This window comes from Tetrahymena thermophila (genome assembly GCF_000189635.1).
Source record: "Tetrahymena thermophila SB210 genomic scaffold scf_8254370, whole genome shotgun sequence".
NCBI lineage: Eukaryota > Ciliophora > Oligohymenophorea > Hymenostomatida > Tetrahymenidae > Tetrahymena > Tetrahymena thermophila.
The window spans coordinates 192,029-213,655 of record NW_002476154.1 but is presented as its reverse complement, the minus strand read 5'-3'; the positions used below and the strand labels follow the sequence as shown (position 1 = coordinate 213,655).

General features: G+C 21.0%; 6 protein-coding genes across 6 annotated transcripts; all 6 read right to left on the bottom strand. All coding sequences in view use genetic code 6, as the record gives it.

Moving 5' to 3' along the window:
• Positions 1–429: 429 nt before the first annotated feature.
• On the bottom strand, positions 430–1,955 carry TTHERM_000760739 (kinase domain protein, putative; the record flags this gene model as incomplete). The annotated part of the gene is made up of 3 exons (XM_012800277.1): positions 430–484; positions 532–1,059; positions 1,138–1,955. The coding sequence occupies 3 exons, from the start codon at positions 1,953–1,955 to the stop codon at positions 430–432; spliced, it is 1,401 nt and encodes a 466-aa protein (XP_012655731.1).
• A 608-nt stretch (positions 1,956–2,563) lies between these two features.
• Positions 2,564–5,171, bottom strand: TTHERM_00760720 (calpain family cysteine protease, putative; the record flags this gene model as incomplete). Its single annotated transcript, XM_001031688.3, has 3 exons — positions 2,564–2,599; positions 2,757–3,017; positions 3,081–5,171. The coding sequence occupies 3 exons, from the start codon at positions 5,169–5,171 to the stop codon at positions 2,564–2,566; spliced, it is 2,388 nt and encodes a 795-aa protein (XP_001031688.2).
• A 314-nt stretch (positions 5,172–5,485) lies between these two features.
• On the bottom strand, positions 5,486–6,889 carry TTHERM_000760719 (hypothetical protein; the record flags this gene model as incomplete). The annotated part of the gene is made up of 1 exon (XM_012800276.1): positions 5,486–6,889. The coding sequence occupies one exon, from the start codon at positions 6,887–6,889 to the stop codon at positions 5,486–5,488; it is 1,404 nt and encodes a 467-aa protein (XP_012655730.1).
• Positions 6,890–7,575: 686 nt separating this feature from the next.
• Positions 7,576–9,197, bottom strand: TTHERM_00760710 (transmembrane protein, putative; the record flags this gene model as incomplete). The annotated part of the gene is made up of 2 exons (XM_001031687.2): positions 7,576–9,053; positions 9,107–9,197. The coding sequence occupies 2 exons, from the start codon at positions 9,195–9,197 to the stop codon at positions 7,576–7,578; spliced, it is 1,569 nt and encodes a 522-aa protein (XP_001031687.2).
• Positions 9,198–11,615: 2,418 nt separating this feature from the next.
• On the bottom strand, positions 11,616–14,406 carry TTHERM_00760700 (transmembrane protein, putative; the record flags this gene model as incomplete). Its single annotated transcript, XM_001031686.3, has 8 exons — positions 11,616–11,676; positions 11,796–11,900; positions 12,012–13,322; positions 13,425–13,517; positions 13,582–13,632; positions 13,761–13,808; positions 14,036–14,233; positions 14,297–14,406. The coding sequence occupies 8 exons, from the start codon at positions 14,404–14,406 to the stop codon at positions 11,616–11,618; spliced, it is 1,977 nt and encodes a 658-aa protein (XP_001031686.3).
• Positions 14,407–16,224: 1,818 nt separating this feature from the next.
• Positions 16,225–19,650, bottom strand: TTHERM_00760690 (tetratricopeptide repeat protein; the record flags this gene model as incomplete). The annotated part of the gene is made up of 3 exons (XM_001031685.2): positions 16,225–16,291; positions 16,396–19,251; positions 19,367–19,650. 3 exons carry the CDS (start codon positions 19,648–19,650, stop codon positions 16,225–16,227), a joined length of 3,207 nt encoding a protein of 1,068 aa, XP_001031685.2.
• Positions 19,651–21,627: the final 1,977 nt, after the last annotated feature.

The window sequence follows — 21,627 nt, the reverse complement described above, 5'->3', positions numbered from 1 at the left end:
CAAAATTATTTTATTTTTCTCTCTTTATAATTTTGAATTTCACAGATAATAATAAAAAATGTAAAATTTTCAAATAGAAATTATAAATTTGTTAAAATGTTAGTGGCTAGTTTATTATTTACTCTAAAAATAAAATTTCATTTCTTAATTTTGCATGCAGTGTTTTATTTTTATTCTTCTTCTTCTTTTAAAGCTGATTAGCTTTCATTCATATTAACATTTATATTTTTTAATAAATAATGAGATATATTATTACTATGTATTGTAATTTTATTTTTGAAAAATGAATTTTAAATTTGATTACTATTAATTTTATTTTCAAAATTTTTATTAGAAAAATCACCTTTTATAAGTCTAAAAGGGGAAGTTATTTGATTTTATTTATCCTTTATGAATATTCTTCTTTTTTTCTAATTTAACTTATTGACATCATAATTTAATTAATTTATACTAATTGGTTATTTATTATTTCTAATAATTGCTTCTTCTTATTAATAGCTAATAAAAGAATTGACTGAATTATATAATTACTCTTCTTAATTTCCATTAATGACTTCTAAAAAATATTGTTTTACAATATACTAATCTAAATCAAATATTTTTATTAAGATTTTTCCAAAATCTTAAGATTTAGGATTCGCTTTTAAAATTACTACATTATTATTATTTTACACTTTAATCCACTTTGGTAAAGACATATTCTTATGAATACCAAATTATACATAATCAATATTTAAAAATTTTTGAATTTGAGTGAAACATCCAACGCTTTTTAACTGTTAATAAGCTTCAATTGAATGTATTTAGTACGAAAATAAATGAATTGATTCACCAACACAAGGGTGAAATACAGATGGTTTATAATCCACCAATCCTAGAGCATCTGAAATAAGCACTTCTCGTATGAGATGCGGATTAAACTGTTAATCAATTATTGACTCATATGATTAATTCATTTGCTTAATGATTTATAAATCCATTAATATAAGTTTTAATTAATTTAAGTTTAGTTAACATTCCGGAAATGGACATATCGCTTACTAATCTAAATCATCTATGCTATTTATGTTAATAAAATATTTGTACCAATCATTTTTAGTATAGATTGGATTATTTAATGCATAAAATTTTAAGTACTTATATACTGAATAGGACCTAAAGTCTAACTTTAACAAATAACGTGAAATTAAAGCTTTTAGTCCTCTATAAATAATTGAATTTTTATTTTTAAATTCACTATTAAACTAATTCGCTTCATATTTAATATTATTATGTTTAAATGTAATATTAAACTTAAAAATATCTTTTAAAACTTAATCAAAATCCACATTTCCATTTTTCATGAGATATTTTATTTATAAAATATTGCTTTTAGTATTTATATTGTCTTAATGTATTATTTTAATAGTATTATCAAGTGCCTATTTAATTTTTTTATTATTTGAACTGGTTACAAATTTATATGTGAATTTGTGTAATTTAATTTATTAATTCTTAACAGAATTTTCTGTAAGATTATTTTCTTTTATTTTTATTTAATTCTAATTAGGTTATAATAATTAACTATTCTAACCTTTTTCTTATTTTTTCGATTATTTTTCTATTTTTTTTAAAAAACCTTTAAATATTAATCTACAAATTATCATATTGTTGCCTAAAAGAGGAATTTTTTTTATAAGAATCTCTCCTATTTTTGTTTACTCTGTTGAAAAAAATACTTATTATTTAAATATTTTATTTATAAAAAAACTCCTATATTTATAAAGCCCTAAAATTGTAAATATTGGTGGTAAAATTTTTAGCAGCAAATTAATTATAAATTAAAAAGATATTCCTGAAGTATCAATATAAAAAATATCATATGTAGAAGTATATCCATCTGAAGCAATTACTTTTATTTAAAATATATTTTTATATGTTGAGGTGGCAGGGATTCCATGAAAATAAATTGACATAGAGGAACTTTGAAATTAAATCCAGTCACCAGAATCAAGAATTTAATAAGTATCTCCTCTCAAAATGAAAGCTTAATAAGAGATAGTTTAAATATCTTTGGAAATAAAAGAATTTGATGAAAAACTTATTGAAAATTACTCTTCTAAATAAATTACGCCCTGTGGATATAATTCATTAAACTATAATTAAAGTGGTTTCTATGGATTTTTTATTATTTATTCTTTTTTTTTTATAAATACGCAATCACTTAATTAGTTTTTTTGATTAAGGTTATAGTTAATTCCATCTATTAATGTAATATTAACGAATATTTAATCAAAAGCAGAATAATTTGCAAATATTATTTTTTATTTTAATACATTGTTTACATTAATTGCCAAACCTTCCAATGTTATTTTACTTTGTAAATCATTTGTTGAAACGACCACTCCATTAATATTCTATATAACAAACTTTCCTTAAGTGCTATCTACTTCAAAACTAATTTATATATTGTTATTAGATAATGTCTAAACTGGGGTTGAATAATCTTAAATATTTAATAAAAGAGACTATTCTACAAAAAAACTAACTGAATTAACATAATAACTCTATTATAAAGCGAATTTCACAGCTTAAAATAGAGTTTATGTACAATTTATTCCTTATATTTAAAAACTAATTTAATCATAAGAATTAAATTTATTCGTTATATATCCTGAATCGTCAATTATTTATTAATACTGTAAATAGTTATATATTTGTTATGCTTACTCTCCATTTATTTATAGATTTAGTTAATTAAATTGAAATGAGGTTACTTCTAAAGGAATTAATGTTGTAATTAAAATACTATTTAGATTAGCTATTTTTAGATTATTCAAATCTAAGCTACTTTTATCTACTGTGATAAGAAGTTATTAGTTATTTGAATTGTATTACATCCAAAATGGAAGATCTTAAACTTATCCTTATTTGTAATATTAAACCTTCTAAATAATTATTCCATTAGTAGGATAAATTATCATAAAATCAAACTAAATTATCTATCCTACTTAAACATTTTTTTCTTAAGGAATATTCTTTTTAATTTACACACCATTAATCACATTGCTAATAAGCTACCTTTATGTATGAACAATTACCTGACTGGCGAGAGGTAAAATTATAGTTCCATAGCTATTTTAAATAAAAGCAAATTAATTATCATCTGACATGCATAATGAAAAAGATGATAGCTGCCCATATTGATAAGAAGAGATCTCATAAGGTTTAGTTATATCTTCAATATTGATTAAATGTAACATGCTAGTATCCATAATAGAAACTAGTAAATATTAATCACGAAAAACTGGCTAGACATAATTACTCCATCCACTTATTCTAATTCTACTTAAGAATAATATTTATGGTAGAGCTCTTAGATCTATTATAGCAACTCCTTTGAACCCATCAAAAAGGAAGGCATAAGTATTATTATACATGGACGGTATAATTCCTTCTGCACCTGAAGACAAATAAGTAGACTTATATTGTAATGAAGTTTTATTGGAAGCATCTAAGACATAAATACCATAACCCCTAATTGTGCTTATAATGTATCTATTGTCGTTTGTAATCATCACTCCTGCATTTTCACCTGTCATGTTACTCAACATTTTCCAATAATCAAGTAAAAATAATTATGGTGGCTGAGAAGAATCAATTAGCAATATACCATTGTCATAAGAACTAACTAAATAATTATAATCTTTTGAGAAAAATATGGCTTCATTATTTTTAAGAATGGGCATTCTAAATCTGAAAGCTTCTTTAGGATTAACGATATCCGAGATATCCAAAACTAAGATTACAGTATTATTTTATTAAAGTGGAACATAAAGATAACGGTTATCTAAGCTTAAAGCCAAACTACTTATACCACTAGTTTTAGCTAGTTAACCATAGAAATAAATTTAATAAATATTGTAAGGACTACTTATTTCTAAAATATTGAATCCTACTGTGTCTAAAGTTTGAAATAAATATTTTTTTTACTTGATTGTTTTTTGTAAGCATCTCCATTTATAGTGAGCTTAGGTATCATCTTAATACAATTTTGATTAATGGCCATTAAACAAATTTGGCTAATAATTATTTAAATTTGGATTTGTCTGTTCAAAAACAAATAAACTTTATGAATTACTATAATACAAATATTTTTCATCATGAGATAAAGCTAATGACATAGGCTAGCCTGATATCCTAATTTATTGAAAAAGAATAGGATTTAGTCTTTCTTATATATCTAATACAAAGATTCCATAAGAACGCACGCCTACAAACAAAAATCGATTATCATTTGTTATTTATATTCCTTAAAAAGCGTAATAGTTTTGAAGAGGCCACAAAAAAGTGAATTAAATTTGTATAGGATATTGGCTAGTTCCAGCTGACAATATTTGGTTGAAATCAGAAACATATATACCATTATTTAAATCTACTCCATAAGCATATTAATTATCATTTGTTAGTATAATTGATGATGTTTTCTATTGCATCATTCCTTAACCAGCTAAAACAAGCTCTAAAGAATTGTTTTTAGAATAATTCTAAACTGAAATTATAGTCAGACCTAAATCATCATTTCCTAAAATTATCCATTTATCGTCTTTAGATATATAACCTTGATGTATAAAACTTGTTTATGATTAATATTGGGCTAAATTTTAGATAGAATATTTATTTGATATGTCAAAAGCTACTATACAACCAGATATACCAATAGCATAAACTATATTTTCTGAATGGTTAATGAGTAAATCTATAATTGTAGAAGGAAAGCTACTCTAGCTTATAAGAATTAAAGAAGAAGAATTCTGAAATTTGAAAATACTAAACTAGTTCTACTAAGAAAACATAACATATTCTCCATCAGAAGTAACTTCGACTGCAAACAAATATTCAGGCCATGATTTTTGTGTAAATATTACTTATTTTGTTAAATTATCAATTACAAGTAGACCTTCATATCCAGCAGAAACAAAAGCTTAGTTAGACTTTTCAGCCACTTTAATTTTTGTAAATTATGACTAGGGATCTTGGATATCAAATTTTTAAATGTACAAACTGGAGTATATAAAAGGTATTTCTCTATTTATCATGGAACAATTGCAAAAAATAAGTAAATTTTGCATTATTAATCCATAAAAAGTAGAAACAATGCTTAACTTTTAAAGCAAATTCATTTTATTCATTTTTTATTTGTTAAACTCCTTTATGATATCAACTTTATAGTAATTAAATTTGAATAATATTTAAAAGTAATACAATTTACTAAAGATTATTAAATTGAATTACAAAATATATTTTTAAAAAAAATATTTAGATAAATTTATTTAAATAAAAAAATAATTTTTTCAATATAATTCTATTCTTATTTTTTTTATAAAGTTATTATTTAAAAGATATTTTGAATTAAAAATTTGTTAAAAAATAAATTTATTATTATTATAAAGATAATTTTTAATTAGGATAGTTTATGTAACTATATTTAATTGTTCTTTCGAAATCATTAATTTTATGAAATATATCTAAATTTGCATGGTTATTACAAATTCATCTATTTTTACTACTTATTTAACAAGATTTATTGTTATAATTATTACTCTTTAAGATTTTTTTCATTTTATAATTGTTATACCATATCCCTATAATGCTTTTCTAAAAAGATTTAACATTCCATTACATAATTTAAGTTCTCTAATTCTAAATCATTGTTATAATAATAATTTTTAGGAAAAAATTAGTTTTATGGAGATTCATATGAGTATTATGCTCTTATTTGTATAACTTATTATAAAATTTAAGGAGTTATCATATATTTTATGTAGAAGAGTTGATCAAATACATTTATAAAATTTATACCATCTCCTTTAAATTTTAAATGAGGAGGGAAACATATTTTTTTAGACATCATCTTGCATTCACAAAATATTTTTATATCATCAATTGTTGTAAGCTAAAAATCTGGTATTAAAACTTCTTATTCTTATTCATGTATCATCTGAAACATCATACTACTGGTAAAGATGCGTTTTCGGGCATTTTGATTAAAAAATTTTATAAATCCCTTTCTCAAAAAGTGTTTTGAAAGTTCTTCATCATCTGCTCCAACTAAAGCAATCGTCGGCCTGGCAAATGTCATACTAGAAAGAGTAGAGGAATTGTTCTCAAAAGAAATAGTTAAAGTTCCCACTGAACAAAATTCATCCATACACACTCTCTCTGATATAAATTTTTTCTTCTCCTCTTCAATAAATTGTTTTCTAAGCTGTAAAATCGAATTATAATCTTGGGAATTAACTAGATAGTTCTACTTTAGATTTTCTATTTAATCATTTATTAAAAATATAGTTTGTTAATGATTTTTGAGATTTTAAGCAAATTCATACAATTCCTAATCTTAAGATCCTTCTAAATAATATATAATTCTAGTTATATGCTACAAAGGTTAAATACTTTCAAGCTAAAAACTTAATGAATTAGAAGTCTTCTCAACTTGAACAATATTTCTAAATTCATTAAAGACCGAGCAGGCTTCTAAGTCATTAGTTCCTATCAATTCTATTAAAATATCTCCAGCAATAAAAAATGTTTTTTAGGAAGGTATCTCTTAAAAAATGAACTTCTCTAATTATTATTGCTTTTCGTTAAGGTTCAAAGTTGTTAATTTTAATATTCTTTTATACCCATAAGCAACATTTTTAGCTTAATCTTTTTGAATTAATTTCTTTTTCTTAAGTTTACAATTTTTTTGATCATTATAGTATTACATGATGCGATATTTCTAATTGTGTTTATCTATTTATTCAGTAAAATGAGAGTTATCTTCTTTTTATTCTTTAGTATACTTACTACAATTTTCAGAACTAAAACTATCAATAAAATTTAAATCATTTTAACTAATGCTCATAGTTAAAATTAATTGTATTTTTTAAATATGTAAAATAATATGAAGTAAATTAATTGCTTTGATTATTTATGATTGTATTGATTAATATTTTAGTTTATATTGATATCATCTATTTTTTTAAATTTTTATCAATTAAAGAGTAAAGATATTATGTAATAAAAAATTTCACTTCTTTATCATCTAATAATTTACATTTTGTTTGTTTATGGTAAAATTCAAATGATTGCTTTAATAAGTATTTTTTTGGAATATAACATATCAAAATCAATATGTAAATACTGATCCAACAATATATTTAGCTAACATAAAATAAATAAGATTAATTAATTATGTAAACATTTAAAAATATATTAAGATAGAAATAAAAAAAATAATATACGTTGATAAAAACATGGTTCAAATTAACCAAATTAGATTCATACAGATGTTTCAAATGAAGTAAACTCTGCTTTTTTATATCTTTTATTTTCAATTAAATTCAAATAATTCCAGTTAAAAATAACGATAGGAGCAGTATTTTATTAGCAATAATTTGTATTTTTTAATTAATTTTAAATAAATTTTTATCCTCAATAATAAATTGAGTTTGTTTTTGACTAAATTTTATTGTAAAAAGACAGACATAAAATATAATAATGAATACATTTCAAAATGAATTTAAGATAAAACTAATTTTATTTCTTTATTCATATGTACCTAAAACCACATGGCTAGTTATTAAAAATAACTTGTTAGGCTTATTATTATTACTCTTTTATCATATTTTCTTTTTTTTCTTATATTTTTTCTAGTTCTTTTTGATAAAATTTTTCAAGGAATATTTAACTTTGAATACTGTATTCAAATACTTCTAATTCTACAAAATTATTGTAGTTATAATTTCTTGGAAAATTTTCATTTTAAGGTGCTTTTTGAATATACTCCTTTCTTAATTTTAATATCTTCTCTAAATGCTATGGTGTGATATCATATTAAACTAAATAAAATTATTCCTTATTTAGCAAGGGATATTTTTCAAATTTTAAATTATCTTAATATATTACTGGTATTGCTTGAAACTTACCTTAGCATATTATTTTTATTTAATCAAAAGTTGTTATTTCAAAATCTTCTATATTTATTTCAAAATCTGTTTATGTATTCTATTAGGCTTAGACATTAAAAGTCATTATTTTTCTTCTTGATTTTTGTCTTAATAATTTTAAAAATCCTAATTTAAACATATCACAAATATTTTCTTCATCTCCAAAACCTATCAGTGCCATCATAGATTTTGATAAGCATATATTTGATACTGTAGTTGTTTATTTGTTATAAGATATACTAACAGTAGCTATTAAACTAAATTAATCTTAATTAAATATCTATTATAACAATTATTTCCTTTGCTATTTTATTATTTTTTATCTTTCACGTATAACATATTCTAGAGAATCCTAATTAAATTAATAAGATGCTTAGAGATCCTATATTTAAGAGCTAAGCATATAAACTAACTCTTGGTGCTTTTTTAAAAATTAGGCAAATTCATATTATTTTTAATCTTATGAATTTTCCATACAATATATTACAGATTAGAAGTTTTTAATAGGGCTGTACGATTCAAATTCAAATTAAACTCCATGATTCATTTTTTCTACAAAAACAACATTTCTTTACTCACAAAACATATCAACTCCCATTTGATTTGTAGCATCTTTTAGCTCCGCAAGAATATCTCCTGCTAGAAAAAATACTTTTTAGTTTGGAATTTATTTCATGATAGTTGAATCAAACTATAATTATGATTAAATATCACTCATATCAGAACTATTAGTTGTTTTAATTGCATAAATAATATTTTTCATTTATAATTTTGGCTTGCGGCCTCTTTTTTATTATTTTTTTTCTTCATTTTTATGAATTTTTTTCTTCAATTAAATTGATAATTCAGAAGAAACTTATTCTTTTCCACTCCTGCTACTACTTTAATTATCTTGAGAATCTATGCTCATATGGTAATCTCTTATGCTTAAGCTTTTATCTGTTTCTGTATCATCGTTTAGATCATCTTTCATACTACCACTAAAACTGCTCGTATTATCTTTTATTTATACACAAGCTAATTTGTTCTCTAAACTTAAAATTTTATCTATCTATACTTCTTCCCCTTCCATTAAAGAAACTATTAAAATATGATTTTTTTACAATATTTAATAACTTTTACAAATTAATTACAATTTATTAATGTAAAATATAGACAAAAAAATAAGGGAGATGCATGAATGCTATATATTAAGATGATTCCAAAACTTCTAGCTGAATGCATTATCTGTAATTAAAAGTAAATTACCAAACATATTCAGGTATGTTTGTTTATCAATATATTTAAAATATTATAAATATTTTTAACAAAAACGAATTGATTTTGAGATTATAATTGGCTCAAATCAAGTCTTAATTGTAAAACTAAATAAATAATTACTGATTTAATTATTAAATTTTAGACTTCTTTTTTTTACATTTGTAAACAGCTACTTAAAATATTTAAATAACAATTATATCATCAATTTATTATCATTTAATATTCATAAGTATTTATAAGTTTTGAAAAGAAATATTTGATTAAGATCTTCATTTTGAAATAAATAAATAAATAAATAAAATAAGTATTGACTATATAAATTATAAATAGTTGTTGTTATATAAATAAAATAAGTAGGTATCAGTAATATTAAATGTAAGAATAATATGAATATTTAGAATATTTATCTCTTTTGAATTTTAAGTATTAAATTATTTCTTCGTAGTGGTAAAATATTTTTATCACTTCTTTATTTTTTTAAATAAAAGATTAATTCTAGCTTAATTCTATAAAGTTATTTCCTTTTTCAGTTAATAAAATTATAACTTATAAATTAAATTATGCTAAAATACTGCATAAATTCATAAATAAAGTATCTTCTTAAAATGAAACATATTATGTTTGATAGATTATAAATTTTAAAGCTTTTTCTTGTTCAAGACCATTAAGCTCTTTGCTGATAAACTATTTGTACATCTCAATATTTTCAGAATTTTAATTATACTTTTTAAAAAAATTATTTTCTGATGCTTTATAGGTGAGTTAATCTGACACAAGTTAGTCAATTGATTGTCTTATGAATTCATAAAATTAATAATTTTACAATTCAGATTATTATTTGTTATTAGATTAAAAAAACTCTTAAAAATGTTCATTAATTTTTACATTTAAATTAATTAGCTATTAATTTGAGCAGATTTTTAAATCATAAATATGGTCATCAACATTTTTTACATTATTGATTTTTTGATTCTTTGGTTAAATTAATATTTGTTAAGTTTATTTATATTATTCATTTTCTTATTGATTTTAATTATTAGTATTTAATTTTAACTAATCAACCTCATTTTAAGTTTCTTTTTCTAATATAATTTTAGTTTATTGATCATATAAAAAAGGAAAATTTAAATCTGAAATAAATATTTTTTTATTATCCTTTTTTTCATTTAAATTACATTTATCAAAAATAAATCCTTCTTAAATTTATTATTCATCAAATACTTCTGATTAATCTAATTTTTTACATCCAAAAGAAATCAATTCACTACTGCTTTACTTTTTAAATATATTATTTATATCTTTTTTGTCAACCAAAGCTTAAGGATTAATTATTTATTTTGTAAGAAAATCAAAAATAATATCTTTGAATTTTTTAAATTACTTAAAATCAATAAGCTTCATATTTTAGATTATATATTAACTTCCATAATCTATTGTAAATAGACTAATTTTATCTGTATCTTAACTTAAAACTTTCTCTGAAACAGCCTAAAAAATTTTAATATAGCAATTTTAAAGGAAACTTTTATCAAGATTTTTTACTGAATGTTCTTAACTTTATTAACAATTATGCTATTATATATTTTTAATCTGACTCAATTTGCTGTCGTATTATAATGACATAATTATTTGGAAAGAAATATTTTTATTGAATCGAGAATACTCTTCATATAATATTGTGTCTTCAATTTTATGAACATCAAAAATTTATTTTAGTCGATACATAATACGGAAAGGTAAATTTGATGTCATGCATTAGCTGCTTTCAAATAAATCAGTCAGTATTTCAGCTGCTTTTTTATATTTTTTGATGAAAATAAAATATTCTGATTTACTAAATTGAAAATATTAAGTCAGAGATTATAGAGTTATTTAAATTTTTTTTTAGTTATTTTGTTAAGATATTTCAAAGAATTTATTTTGTTAAGATATTTCTAAAAATTTATTTAGTTAGCTTTTTATTATATTGTCAAAAATTTAAGATTATGGCATTTGAAATTTGTTTTCTATATCATAATTATTGATTACTATTTTAGGCTTATTCTCTTTCCTTTAATTATCAAAATAACTATATTTGCCTTTTTGAGCATTCTATAAGATGTATCAAAACTGTTTTGGCTCTCTTAGATTAAATTTTATTAAAATTGGAAATTTGTTTGAGAGTTGCTCATAAAATCAAAGGAATTCAAATTAGAATGCTTAATAAAGCTCTATTATTGTTTAAAATTAGAAATATTATTAATAGATCTATTTGGAGTAATATCTGACTACAGTTGCTCTGTTTCTTTAGAGTCAGCTTAATTCTTTTTTAAAGAATTTATTGCTTAATCTTTTAAATTTATTGAAATTTATGATTCAGAATGAACTTCTAAAATTCTTTAGTCACTATAATGCTATTCTAAATTTTTTAACAAATTTTCTACTTCCTGAAGTTTTAATTTAGCTTAAGGATACTAAAATAAGTTATAATAGCATTTAGAAATAATGCAATTCATAAAAACTTTTAAATACTAAAATTCAGGAAACAAATTTATTAGCTTTAATTAAATTTTAGTTAAGTACTTAATTTCTTTCCAAAAATTGAATCCTTTTACTCCTTCTTATTAGTTTGAAGCAGAGTCTTACTTTTCTTGAAAAGCTATTAAGGTAGCAATATAGTTTTATTACCTGTAAAATAAATTTAATATCAGATCTTGAACTTAACTCTTATCTTCATTTTAATTTAAAAATAAGCTTGACTACTTTGTATTTTAAAAATTACTATTCACTTTAATTTACTTCAATTTTTTCAAACTTTAAATTGTTTTTCCCAAATTTTATTATTAAAAAATATCTTCAATCTTTGTCTTTGTTTCTTTAGATATTTTTCTTGACTTCCTTAGTCTACCTTAAGGCGAAGATGTTTTTTAAGAAGTCGATATATTTTTTTTGTTTAATCCTAACTATGCTTAATCGTGTGCATAGTCATAGCTTTATTATTTTTCAGTTGAAAATTAATATGATCTTGGAAAATGTATTTTACTTTTAATAAAATTTTAAGAGATAGATAATTTTTGTCTTTATCTTTAAGCTCCTACTATATTGTTAGTATATTCTCTATAGGAATACTAATAAAGAAATTCATTATAATACGAATCAGGATTACAATCTTAATATGCAGATATTTCATATTTAGCATACATAATTGCAAGCGAGAAATGCTCTAAAGCTTGAAAAAAGTGCTCTTAATTTAATAATATATTACCAATGTTGTTATGAGTAACTCCTGCAGCATTGTAATTCTTAAACTTTATAAAAAAGTCTGCTTTTTTACTAAGGCTTATCAGTGTTTTACCTTCATTTTCAATAAAGAAACTTTCAGAAGTATATTATATCATTTCAAATAAGTCTAAAAAGCTCTAATAAAGCAAGTAAGTTTCTTTAGATAAAAGTATTAAATCAGATCTTTCCTCATATTTTTTTATTATTGTTGATATTTCTACAAATTCTTTTAACTAATTAATTTCTTCTAAAGTTTCTTTCATTTTTATTATTGGGTAGGTTATTTATTTTTTAATCTAAAATGCTAAAATTATAGTTATAATCAAAAATATTATGCTAATTAAGGCAAGAGTTATTTAAACTCCAATAAAGATATTTGAAAAAAAGCTAAGGATCATATTAGTTTAAGTTTTAAGTTCATAATCAGAAATAATATTAATCTAAAGATATGCATACTATAACTAAAGGCCTTGTTGTTGAGTGTATTTTGTTACAATTTTAGGAATTTGATCATATTGAATAACAGGATTAAATATAGCTTTATAGGTTGTCCCATTTCTTATATAATCCATGACCTCAACTTACTGACTTAAATCAATCATTTAGAGGATATTTACATAACTATTATTTTTTTAAGAAAAAACCCATTTATTATAATTATCTTGAATGTATTTCAATATTTATTGAGCTTAATCTTGGTCTTATAGATACTAAAGTTCTATATTATAAAAATCATCAGCCTAAGTTATATTTGTGTAGTTATATTATTTCTTTGAATTAAAAAATATTGACAACGACCTTGGATCAATTACATAATACTGCTTAGAACTTTAGATAATATTTTAAAAATAATCATATATATGAGAAAGCATAGTCTCAATGCATTAAATATGACTGTTTTCTATTTAATTTGTTTTTTAATTGTAATACTTTGCCATTTAGCAAGTATATTAAGATAAGTATGGAGGTACTGCAGCTAAAGAAATTTTCGGTGGATTCATAAATATTGAAGTATGATTCAAGCTATTTAAATAAAAAAATCTACATCTTGGATCATATACAAATAATCCCTTATAACAATCATTACTATCTAGTTTTGAACTAAGAGAGCTATTTGCAAAATTAGTAAGAACTATTCCTTATTAACTAGTAAATATATTGACTTGCTGATATGGAATAGCAAGTACATTTGATACATTTAATCTGCTTTAATACTAAACAATATTCAAAAATGGAATTAATCTGGTTAGATTATAAAGGATTTACTATCCTTAAACGTCTAGCTGATCTATTTATGTAACATTTTACTAAAACCTATTTTTTTTAAAAATTAATTATTTTGATTATTTTTTTTATTTCTACTTATGCTTAAAATTTTTAAATCTACTTTAAAAATTATTTTCTAAAAGTTTGTTGTTTTTTTTAATATGAAAAGAGTTTTTAAATTTTAAATAGCATTTACAATACTATTTTTGTGAGTTTTAACTATAATTTATAGCTATTTCTAATGTAAATTCATAACAAAATGTTAATTTATTTACCAACTGTTTACAAATATTGTGTTTTTAAAGGCTAATTTAGATAATTCGGGAGTTAATTTTGATTAATATAAAAGCATCTGATTGACAATACTTGGCCTGTTTTTATTATTCAATATTACGTGTCCTTCCGTAATTTTATCATGGAGCGAATTTAACATACTTATATAAACAGGAATCTTATAAATTTCTCTACTTAATCTAAATGAGATGATAGATTAAGTTTAGCTGCTAAATTTAATCTGATTTTAAAATATATTCTACCCGTATTCTTAAACATACTACTCCATATATAAGAGAGCAATTTATTAACTCGATATTGCTATCAGAAATATTAAAATTACTGGAAATATTAAAACAGCAATTAACTTCATTTTAAAAATTAGTTTGAAGAAAACTGCTATTTTGCTTATTCAAAATTTCAACTTTTTATCAAAATAATTTGTTTTGTTTATAATTAATTGAATAATCTTAATTTGATTTAAGAAATCTCTATCCTCTCTTTTAGTTTTTACTTATTCTACAATACCTTTAAATATATATTTTTTTTTGTTAACTTAAGCTTTAATTTTTAATGGCTTTATATTAATATCCATCAATTAATAACTAATATTTAGTATGTTTGGACTATTTTCACATACAAACCTTTCCTAAGTGAATCTTAAATTTTTTTTGATTTACATATTTTAAATTAATAAATTTACTATTAATTAATTGACTATACATTTCTTTCAAACTTAATAAATCTATATATCTTTTAAGGTAAAATATATAAATATTTAACCAAAATTTATAATTAAATATTAAAATATATCCACAAATTTATTTTTTCCTTTGACACAGAAATATCTTAAAAACCATCTTCTTATTTTTTTTAAATTAAAATTCAAACAAGTAACTAGATTATTTATTGGTATATTTTTATAAAAGTATATGTTATATAGTTAAAAATCATTATATAATTTATCTCCTATTAATAAATATATTAGAATAAAAAAGCTGTTATCTAATCAAACTAATATTTGATTAATTTATTAACATATTACACAAAAAAATTTTAACATAAAAATATTTTTAGTTATATGGTATAAAAATATTATCAATAATATTAAATATAGGAATAATATGACTGCTTAGAGAATTTATCTCTTTTGAATATTAAATATTAAATGATATCTTCCTATTTATAAAATATTTTTATAACTTCTTTATTTTAACAAGTAAAAGATTAATTCTAACTTAATTCTAAAAAATTATTTCCTTTTTCAGTTAAAAAGATAATTACTTAAATGTTAATTTATGCTAAAAAACAGCATAAATTCATAAATAAAGAATCTTATAAGATTTAAATTTGATGAGTTTGATAGATAATAAATTTTAGTACTTTTTCTTATTCAAGTCCATTCAGTTATTTGCTAATAAATTATTTATAAATTTCAAAATCTGAAGACTTAGAATTTTTCATTTTGAGGATTTTATCTTCTGAAATCTTATATTGAAATTGATAAGATATTAGCTAATAAATAGCTTTTTTGATAAATTCATAAAAGTAATAATTTTATAGTTCTAATTAGCATTTAGTTTTCTATTTAAAAAGTCTGATGTAATATTAAATTATTTATTTATTTAAATTGACAAATTATTCATCCAAATTTATATTCTTATTTTCATTTTGTATGTCTAAAAATACATCTTAACTTATCATCATCTATTTTTCAGTATTTGGCGACTCTTCATTATTATTTTTAAATTTTAATTCGCAATTATTTTAACTATCAATATCAAAACAACATAATTAATTTTTATGACATTGAGAATTATTATTATTATTGAAAGACTTATTTTTTTGGATTCTAGTATTTAAATCAGAGATTAAAAACCTCTTTTAGTTATATTTTAATTTTTATTGACTTGTGCTTGTGTTAAAGTATTCTTCAAATATTTATACATCCTCAGTAATTTCTGAAACAATCACTTCTTTACAATATTAAGAATTTAGTTAAGAATAGCATGATTGATCTAGAATATAAGCTTAATTTTAAATACTTTATAAAATTTGATTTTGTATGTTTTGAATATTTAGTTTTTTATAAATACTATCTTAAACTTCTCTAAATAATTTAGAGTCAATCAATTCAAATATTTATGAAATAGATTTCTCTTCTTAGTCTATGGTGATAAGACAAATTTTATCAGAATCTTTAGTTAAAACACTTCTTGAAAGTCCTTACAAAAGTTAAATTTGGAATTCTGAAAACCCTTTTTTTAAATTATTTGCAGTTTTTATGTGTTTATGGTTATAATATTATGTCTTAAATAAATTAAACTAATTGCTTAAGTGATTATTTTAATTAGTAATATACTCTAATGATATTACAATTTATAGTGATATATTTTTATTGAACCTAGAGTACTCTTATAGCAAACTCAAGTCTTAAATTTTATGAGAATCAAAAATATGTTTAAGTTTATAGACAATACGGAAAGGAAAATTTGAAGTCATATATTAACTACTCTCATATAATTCAGTCAGTATTTCTGCTGCTTTTTTATAATTCTTAATAAAGATAAAGTATTCTGAACGATTGAATTGAAAGTATTGTTTTAGTGTCTAGAGATTCGTTCTGTTTATTGTCAAATTATTAGATTAAGTGATTTCTAATAATTTATTTTATTGATTTTATATTATTTTTTTTAAAAACTAAGATTAATTAAGCAGTAATTTTTATTCACTTGTATTTTTAGTAGAAGAAATTCTCTTCTTTAACACATCTTAGTTAATATTCTCTGAATTTGAATATTATATATTTATTGAAGTGTTGCTAATTTTTTCTGAAATATCTAAAATAATATGGTTAGGTGTATTCATTTAGCTTTATTTCATTTTCATAAAATTGGAAATATGTTTTTTTGGAGTGTCTTATTATTACTATTAATATTCTAATTCATTAAATTATTATAATTAAGTTTTATTTCTGAAATCAAAAACTATTTCTTTATGCAAAGTAGAATTTTCAGTTTAAGTTGGAAGTTCTTTTTCTTTTTGCTCATACATTTTTTCTAAATTAATCAATATAATTTCAACTTCTTTGTATTTTTTTTTTGTTTTTTCATATTTAAATTAGTTATAATAGCACTTAGAAATTAAGCAATTCATAGAGACTTTTAAATACTAAATTTCTGGAAAATAATCTATCAACTTTAATTATTCATCAATTAAATGTTTAATTTCTTTCCAAAAATTAAAGCTGTTTTGATTGTTTAATTTACTTGATGGAGAATTTAAACTTTCCTAAAATGCTATTAAAGTTACTATATAGTTTTATTACCTATAAAATAAATTTAAAACAAGTTCTTATATCTAATGCTTTTCTTCACTTTACTTTAATATACTTTCAGAAAATTTTGCATTTTATACATTTTTAGAGTATTTGCTTTGTCTTTTCAATTTAAAAATTTATTAAGTTTTTGTCAAATTTTATTCTTTTTTATATTCCTAATTTTATTTTTTACTTTATTTGTTAAAGTGGGTTTTAGTCGTAGAAACTTTGCATGATTAAGATTCATTTTTCTAAATCTATCCTGAAGTATTTAATTCTTAAATTTCATTCGAAACTCTTTTTTCTTTTGAAGGTTATCTAGATTTGCTAAAACTAGTTTTTTTGTAAATAATTTTTTAAGAAATAGAACTATTTCTTGAGCTTTATTCCTATACTTCTGCTTAATGATTAATATATCCTGTGTAGGAATACTCTTAAAGTAAACTAGCATATGATGAATAAGGATTATTTTAATAATAAGTTGAAAACTCATATTTAGCAAACATTACTGAAAGTGAGAAATGCTCTAAAGCCTAAAAAAAATGTTCTTAGTTCAAAAGTATGTTACCAATATTATTGTGAGTTACACCAGCTGCACTGTAATTCTAAAATTTTGTGAAAAACTCTACTTTTTTACTTAGGCTAATCAATGTCTTTCCTTCATTTTCAAAAAAGAAACTTTCAGATGTGTATTATATCATCTCAAACATATCTAAAAAGCTCTAATAAAGTAAATAAGTTTCTTAAGATAAAAATATAATGTCTGCTTTTTATTCATATTATTTTATAACTTATGAAATATCTACAAGCTCTTTTAATTAATTGATTTCTTCTAAAGTTTTTTTCATACGAATGATAGGTAAAGTTATTAGCTTTTATATCTAGATTGCATAATATATAGCTACAATCAAAAAGATAATACTTATTATGGCAAGTGTTATTTAAACTGCAATAATCACATTTGAAAAAAAGCTTAGCAATTAATTAGTAAAAGTTTTGAGATCTTCATCTGAAATAATATTTATCTAAAGGTAAGCATTTTATAGCTAAAGGCCTTGTTCTTTTGTGTATTTTGTTATAACTTTAGGAATTTAATCATATTGGATAACAGGATTAAAAATAATTTTATAAGTTGTCCCATTCCTTTTGTAATCCTTCACAACAACCTGTTGACTTAGATCAAACATTTACAACATGTTTACATAGCTATTGTTTTCTTTAGAAAAAATCCACTAACTGTAAGTGTCATTAATGAATTTCTAAATATATTGAGCTTAATCTTGTTCTTACAAATATTAGAGCTCTGCGCTATAAAAATTGTCAGCTTAAGTCATATTTGCGAAATTGTATTAATTCTTTGAATTAAAAAATATCGAAAGTGTTCTTGGGTCTATCACATAATACTATTTAGAACTTTAAATAATATTTTAAAAATAATTATAAATATTTGAAAGCATAGCCTCAATGCATTAAACATTGCTATTTTCTATTTTTTATGTATATTTATTGTAACTCTTTACCATTTAACATGTAATTTAAGATAGGTATGAAGGTACTGATGCTAAAGAAATTCGGGGTGGATTCATAAATATTGAAGTATGATTTAAACTATTTAAATAAAAATATCTGCATCTTGGGTCATAGACAAATTTTCCTTTGTAACATGTATCGCTATCTAATTTTGAGCCTAATGTACTATTTGCAAAATTAGTAAGAGATATTCCTTATAAGTTAGAAAATACACTTAGTTGTGAGTAAGGAATAGTGACTACTCTAGATATATTTAATCTACTCTAGTACTAAATTGTATTCAAAAAGGGAATTAATCTAGTTAAGTTATAAAGAATTTCTTATCCTAGTATATCAAGTTAATCAATTTAAGTGGCGTTTTGCTAATACCTATTTTAATTAATTAATATAAAAAACCTCTAAAAAATTTAGTTTTTCAATATAATAATTAAAAGAATGAGTGATTGAAAACTTGAACAAGACAGAAGTAAAATAAAAAAAATACATTAGAGAAATATTAACGCATTTAGATAAAAATTATGGCTTAAATAAAATGGTAAAAGAACATTCTGTAGCAAATATTTTGATTTATTATTCAATGGCTAAAAAATATATATTTAGTGTTGAAGTTTTTGAATAATGCTAAAATGGTTACCAGCTATTGATATACTATTTGTTTTTAAAGGCTAATTTAGCCAGATCTGGAGCTTATTTTTATTAATATTATAAAACTGAATTCACAGTGCTTGGTCTATATAAATTGTTGATAATAACTTCATCTTAAGCCATTTTTTCATGTAGCGTATTTAGCATACTAATATAAAATGGTATCTTATAGATTTCTCTACTTAATCTAAAGGAAATAATAGACTCAGTGCTTTTGCTAAATTATATTTAGTTTTAAAAGATATTCTCTCCATATTCATTGATATATTCTTTTGTGTATAAGAGAGCTATTTGTAAACTAGAAATTGCTATTAAAAATATCAAAACAACTGGAATTACTTATATTACTAGAAATTTCATTTCTTAAAAGTTTTTTTAGATTTATTACTTATTTCTAATTTATTTAATTTTGTAATATTTTTTTTTTTCAGATCAAATGATTAATTTTTTTCTTTTATCTCTAATTACTGTTTTATGAATTGATTATATTTTTAGGAGTCTTAAATTTTCCCGAATTATGCTTTTACTAAAAAAACCACATGTTAATAATAATAAAATATATGAAAAGAACACTCAAAGAAAAAAAATCATAATTTATTCTTTCTTTGAAATTAGTTAATACTTTATTATTTATTAACCAATATAACTACAGCTCCTAATTATTTCTTGAGTTAAAAATGATAAATTAAATTTTACTTTTAGAAATTATTTATTAATGGCTGTAATTCCCATTAATTTTTTAATTAATAATGACAAAATAAAATAAATATTTAGAAATCAAAATGTTTATGATATTAAAGCAGCTCTATTTAAAAGCGATTTGTTTATTTATGCATTATTAGTAAAATATTTTAAGTCGAATAATTATTACTTTTATTTAGAAATAAGTAGGTTCAAAAAAAATAAATGAAAATATTAGTTTTAATTCTAGCCATTCACTGATTAGTTTTTTAAAATTATAAAAATTAAATTAATTTGTTATTAATTTTTATTGCTTTGCTTGGTTTTTTTATCACTTTTCCTATAATTTTAAAACTTCATTAATTGATAACCAAAATAATTTTTATTTACTTTTATTTTTAAATATGTTTTTAGATAAATTTCTCATTTTTAGAGTTTATAGATTAGTTTTACCATACTATTTTTCATAAAATAACATTATAAAAGTAATGAAAAATATTATTGAATATATTGTATTTAAAATTTTTTTATTTCAGCTCTTTAATATTTATTAATTTAAACATTCTATGCGGTGTACTAATCTCTAAAATTTTGTTGATCAATTGATAAAGAGTATAAAGATTTCACATTAAATTATTTTAAATTTTAAACAAATAATTTTTGTTAACCTAAGACTTACTAAATTATTTATTTCATATAAAATTCAAATTTATTTGGGTTTATTTTTAATTAATAAATTGAAATTATGAAATAAATTAATTTTTTAGCTTTTTTTTATCTTCAAAATAATTCATTATATTTTCTAATTAACTAAATGAATTCAAAGTTAAAAAAAATTATTGGGTTAGGTAACAATTTTAATTAATACTTTACACAAAAAAATCATAACATAGAATTAAAAATTTGTTTGATATATGGTATATAAAATATTATCAATAATATTAGATATAAGAATAATATGATTGCTTAGAAAATTTATCTCTTTTGAATATTAAATATTAAATGATATCTTCCTAATTATAAAATATTTTTATAACTTCTTTATTTTAACAAATAAAGGATTAATTCTAACTTAATTCTAAAAAATTATTTCCTTTTTCAGTTAAATAGATAATCACTTAAATGTTAATTTATGCTAAAAAACAGCATAAATTCATAAATAAAGAATCTTATAAGATTTAAATTTGATGAGTTTGATAGATTATAAATTTTAGTACTTTTTCTTATTCAAGTCCATTCAGCTATTTGCTAATAAAATATTTGTATATTTCAAAATCTGAAGACTTAGAATTTTTCATTTTGAGGATTTTATCTTCTGAAATCTTATATTGAAATTGATAAGATATTAGCTAATTAATAGCTTTTTTGATAAACTCATAAAAGTAATAATTTTATAACTCTAATTAACATTTATTTTTC